Source organism: Protobothrops mucrosquamatus, unplaced genomic scaffold (assembly GCF_001527695.2).
Source record: "Protobothrops mucrosquamatus isolate PMUCROS unplaced genomic scaffold, P.Mucros_1.0 scaffold160, whole genome shotgun sequence".
NCBI lineage: Eukaryota > Metazoa > Chordata > Lepidosauria > Squamata > Viperidae > Protobothrops > Protobothrops mucrosquamatus.
The window spans coordinates 979,122-985,076 of NW_015386524.1; the positions used below are offsets into that span (position 1 = coordinate 979,122).

The following is a 5,955-nucleotide window of genomic DNA, read 5'->3' on the forward strand; positions in this document are numbered from 1 at the left end:
GTCAGTGTTATGACTAAAGTGAATAACACATCTGCAAGGAATCTGAGGTGTACAATACCATAAGATAAAATTAGTGAAGCTATGTCTGAACACTGTGATCATGCCAAGAATCTCAGAAAATTGTTTGCAAGAATTAGTACCCTTTTTCATTGAGAACCAAAACCCTTATGCTTTAGGAGGTATCTGGCAGGCATATCTGGTTCCAAAAGAGATCCCACTTTGAAGAAAAATGGGTTTCCTTCAATACCCCATTCACTGAAACCTGTGTACTGTAATTCTAGTAGCTACATGAAAGAAATATAATATTAAAAACAAATGTGTTGTTTATAGGGATCCACTATTTCCCTTCTCTTCTCCTCCCATCCCTTTCCCCCTCCCCTCTCCTCTCCTCCCCTTCCATTCCCTTCCCTTTTCTTTCCACAAACTTCTGAATTCTGTTTACAAAGTGCAAAGGAAAAACATTCTTCCATACTCCCTCATTGCATTTATATACTTCCTTCCAAGTATACACTTTGTGCACGTATGTGTGTAAACTGTATCAATACATTTATCTTTCTGTTTGCTATAGCAAGAACCTTCCGTTATTCTGCCTTTCTTTTTAATAACAAGAATCAATATGCTTCTCTTTCTGTCTGAACATTAGCTGAACTTGTTTAAATTGCCCTCAGTTTTATTTGCTTTCAGAAGTTGTGGGTGCTCCATCATTGGAGATTTTTAAGAAGGGATTGGACCATCACTTGTCTGAAATGGTAGAAGGTCTCCTACTTGAGCAGAAGTTAGACTGGAAGACCTCCATGATCCCTTCCAATTCTGTTGTTCTGTTATTTTGTTATTCTACTGCCACCTATGATCTCTGTACTTTTATCTGTCTTTAAATTTCTTGTGCTACTTAATGATCTCCAGTCCTTGTTCCACTGATTCTCTAAACATCAATCGAATCATCTATGGAACTGAAAATGTAACTTTCCAATCTTCATGTCTTTCTCCCAGTAAATTAAACAGGTTGGTCCCTAAATCTTTTTAATCTTTGTTATGAAACGAATAATGTATTACACTCTTACAGATCATTGTCCCTTTTATGCAGCTTTACATATTATATGTGCTATTTCCCCCATAAATTGCCAATTGCTTTCTACAATTTGTTTCAAATATTAGTGCAGAAAAAAATTGATTTTTTATTTATCACAATTTCATTTTGCACTTCTGGACTCCATGAGTCTGTTTAATAATATATATAGTATATAAAATGGCTAATGTGTATCATTGCTATAGGTTATTATTGCTTTGTATGCAGCCTTAGATATTATGCATGCTATATTCCCCCTAAATTGTCATACTGCCCCTAAACATTTTTCAGTTATAGCAAAGAACTAGATTATAATTTTATTTTATCAGATTCGCTCCCCCATGCTGAAAACATAAAAGCGATTCTAATTCAAAGTTAAATAACACACATAAATAAGTGCTTATTTGCCCTAGAAAGCAGGAAATTGCCATTTTTGTAAAATAATCAGTATGTCGATCACTTACTATTTTTTCTTCACAGAATTATTGTTTAATAAGGCATAGATGCTACTAAATTTGTGTTCAGTTTTGAAAAAAATGTATGGATAAATTTGAGTTTATATTTGGCAAGCTTACTTAATAATAATAGCAATAATTTTGTTTCCCTCTAGACTGTACAATAAAAACATGCAAAAAGTTATAATGAGAATCTATTTTTTATAATTAGCAATTAGCAGATATTGTTTTCCATATTCAAATGGATAATGTGCAAAGATTCTCCTATTAGATCTCATCACCTGGGATTCTATTTTACATCTAGCTTTGAAGCAACTGCATGCTCTGATTTAAAGCTATCTAAGTTAATGCTAGCTAAGAATTCCATTACTTAGTTATGAATAATGTAAATACATTCTTTTGGCAGGAATTCTGGTTATTCTTTCATTTAATTGAATGCCCCCAATGTGGAATGTTAGTATTTCTGGTATCACTGAGAGCCAGGATGCTACATAGTATTCAAAATGAAACTGCCTCATGAAGCAGACTTTAGGCCCACAACACTTTGGGTCATGATAGCAAGCTGCACTTTTATGTTAATGTGTAACTCTCAGCAGGTAAACATATAAAAATTTGTTTTATGCTACTCCTCCTCTTCCTGTTCTCCTTGGTTTTCCCATTGTCCACCATTTTTATTTTCTAAAAATGCTTGTGAGGTTTAAATATTGGTGATTCTAGAAACTGCTTTTAAATATTAAATATTGGTGATTCTAGAAACTGCTTTTTTAGCATCGTATTTCCTTCCTTCCTTCCTTCCTTCCTTCCTTCCTTCCTTCCTCCCTCCCTCCCTCCCTCCCTCCCTCCCTCCCTCCCTCCCTTATTGTTTCTTTCTCTGACTGAAATCATATGGGACAACAACATAGGAAACTTGGCAAATACTCTATTAGCACATATTGCACAATCCAACAAATATCAAATCTATCAGCAGATGGTTGGCTAAATTTGAGCTGCAAAGCCTGAGTGAAGAGATGAACATGTGTATATAAATTAACAAAGGCAAAGGATGTTAATTTTCAATAAAGCTTTGTAACCTGCAGAAAACCCTGTGCTCATAAATGTGTTCTTGGACAATCATCCACTTTTTTGAAGCTAGTTAGGCATTGAATTCAAATATTATTTTGCCAAATTCCAGGACAACCCTAACTCCAGTGCCATTTAATATCTTCCCAACAGCTGTTTTCACAGGAAATCTAAATGGTATTCCATTTGAACTTTTCCCATGTGATGAAAAAAAATTAAAACTCTAAAAACCATGTCTTTTTTATCACTCCAAATACAAAAAAATTCTGTTGCAGTTGATATTGTCCCATCTACTTAGATTTCCAGCCCATATAAATTCATTTTACTTATAGTTTCTATTATCCAATCAATGAAACCATGTTTCTCTTAACAAGGCCAGGTTTTGCTTTACTTGTAAAGTACCTTAACCACACCAATTTTATAATTATTGTGTTTTAATGCGATTTTATCTGCTGTCTTACACTCTGTTTTATTTATGTCTTTGAGCCACTTCATATCATATTGTTACATCCAGGTATGTGACCTATCGGAGCTCTGACTGATACTTTACTGCAGTTGACTGGAAGGTCTTGAGAATCCTATAGTATTTTGCTTGAAAATCCCAAGTTTTGTAATTTGTTTTTTACTTGATGTTTTCAATCTATTAGAATCAATCTATTCTAATTGATTGGTTTTCAAGAGGAGTAGTATTTGTCTATCAGGATAAGATGTAACATACCTTGAGTTTGATAACAGGCTTTTAGCCAGGCATTTGAGCAAATCTAACCATGCCCCTCTTCAATTCTAATAAGAGCTGAATCCTAACATTCAAGAACATGACACTCATATTTCAGTATCTGGGATAATTTCAGTAGGAAAGTTGTTTCCAAAAGATTATGGCCTTGCTAAAATATCTTGCTAATTCATATGGTTTCTTTGACTTTGACTTGTAAATTGTGTGAATGCAGTTAATATATAGTTTGTATAAACATGATTGATGCTACAACAGCACACTGATAGGAGAATATTGTGGCTTCCTCAATAATTAATTCTTAAATGAATTTTTGGTTAATGTAGTATATAAAACCAGTCCCAGCAATACATTTCATTACAAATTTCTTTTTTTAAATATTAAAATATTCTGGGTATTCATGGAGACAACTCTTTATGGTCATTTGCACAAAGATAATGTCTAATTTGTTTTATTCACTAATAGAAGAATGCTTTTATTCAGCAGAAACAAGAGTTCAATCTTAATTATTCAAAGTAGACTGCAATTAGTTGGGGGGAAGTCAGTTCATCACCTTGATTGTCAACTCTGCTAACATCAGATGTTTTTGCTTTGACAACAGTTGGAGATGCAACCATTTTCTTCTTATGTTTTACTTTTAGAGTTAGAGTTAGATGATGCTGGGGGGAGGAATGTGCATGAGAGTTTAGCTAGACATAACAATATTGGACCTAGTGTGTGAACCAAGGTTATTAAAATAAGAGATGATAAGAATTGGCAGGATGGAGAATTGAGGGAAAGCCTGCATTTCAAACTAATTGGAGAATATGATTTATGACTGTTAATTGGGGGAAGGAATTGTGCTTTGATATTATGTGCTCAGGGGAGGAGAATCTAGTTTTTGGCTTTGATTATGTTAGTGCTGATGCTATGCTTCTCTAATAAAGATTCTTTAAGGTAAACAATGCCTCGAAGTTCTTTGAAAAGTTTCATCTGTTGGAATCATGACAGATATCCAGGCATTGCAATTCTGAAACTGTGGGACTCAGGATACTACTAAGGCAACTCATAGTGTCCTGAAAAGCAGGGCCAATAATTGTAGGTCATCACTTTGTCAAGTGTTACCATCAGTGCTATTTTGTAAAAAAAAAAAAAAAAAAGGTGCTGGAACTCACACGTCATACACCCCGCCTTGCCTATCCTACAAGGTTCCATCCCAAAAAGGTGCCGGAACTCTGTTCTGGGCGTTCTATGACAAAAAAATCCCTGGTTACCATTCGTCCAGAACAGCAAGGCTCTACTTCAATCAGCTGTTTCTGCTTTGAAAACTCTTTCCTTTCCTTATAAAATTGGAAAGTTGGAAGAAAAATAAAAGAGAAAAATAATATCAAATGATAATATCAGAATCTCCATAATTTAGTTAGAATAGAGTTGATATTCTTATTTCTTATGCTATAGATGATTGGATTGAACAGGGGTGGAAGTAAAGAATATAGTGTGGTTAATGCAAAATCTAAGTAAGTTGGAATGTTAGAGGGGGGTTTCAGATATGTTAAGCATGCAGGTACCAAAAAAATGAAAACAACTGTAAGGTGGGGAAGACAAGTGGAAAAGGTCTTCTGTCTTCCTTTCACAGAAGGGATTCTCAACACTACCTTGAAGATTAAAGTATAAGAGATAATGATAAAAATAAAACACCCCAATATTGCAGTGATACTCAGAAATATAATTCCAGCTTCAATTAAACTGAATCCAGAACATGATAACTTTAGCAATTGTGGAATTTCACAGAAAAACTGATTGACAACATTAGAACAGAAAGGAGTGGAAAAAGTGCCACTGCTATGCAACATTGCATAGAGAACACTTGTGACCCACACCAAAATCACAATTTTGGTGCAGGCTTTCCAATTCATCACCATTCCATAGTGCAATGGATGGCAAATGGCAACATACCGATCATATGCCATCACTGTCAAGAGGAAAAATTCAGAAGCTTCAAAGCAAACAAAGATCAAGACTTGTGCAAAGCAACCAAAGTAAGAGATGCATCTGGTGTCCATGAGGGAATTTATCATGGATTTGGGGATGATGACTGAAACAATGCCCAAGTCCTGCACAGCCAAATTCATCAGGAAGAAGTACATGGGGCTTTGTAGTTGATGGTCAAAAGCTACTACAAAGATGATGAAAAGATTTGCTGTTGCAGTTGCCAGGTATACTATGAAGAATAAGAAGAAATGTAGAAGCTGCAGGTGCCGATCTTTGGAAAATTCCATGAGCAGAAAGTAAGACACAATTGTTTGATTCTCCATATTTAAGTTGGGGCTAAGATGAATGTCACATATGTAAGGAATCAAAAGTGAGAATAGTGAAGTTACGACTTGATACTTACTGGGAACAGAAAAAATAATAAGAATAATATGACAACAATTAAAAGAGAACTACAATATTAAAAAATGCCAATGTCCAATTCCCCATATTTCTGAATTAATAATTGATGAAATTACCAACCAAAAACCCTTCTTCTTTTTCTTCCCCTCTTCCAACACAATTATTTTCATTGTTATTATGGTTAAAATTTGAAAATGCCTTCCAAGACATTTTTTTTTTAGCATAGAAGAAATCTGGGAAAATTTACATTGGTCAATTTCATAACATTTTTA

At 34.4% G+C, this 5,955-nt stretch overlaps 1 protein-coding gene across 1 annotated transcript; it reads right to left on the reverse strand.

Moving 5' to 3' along the window:
- Window positions 1-4,689: 4,689 nt before the first annotated feature.
- Window positions 4,690-5,604, reverse strand: LOC114922396 (olfactory receptor 14A2-like). The gene has a single exon (XM_029283643.1). The coding sequence runs from the start codon at window positions 5,602-5,604 to the stop codon at window positions 4,690-4,692; it is 915 nt and encodes a 304-aa protein (XP_029139476.1).
- Between the last annotated feature and the right edge of the window lie 351 nt (window positions 5,605-5,955).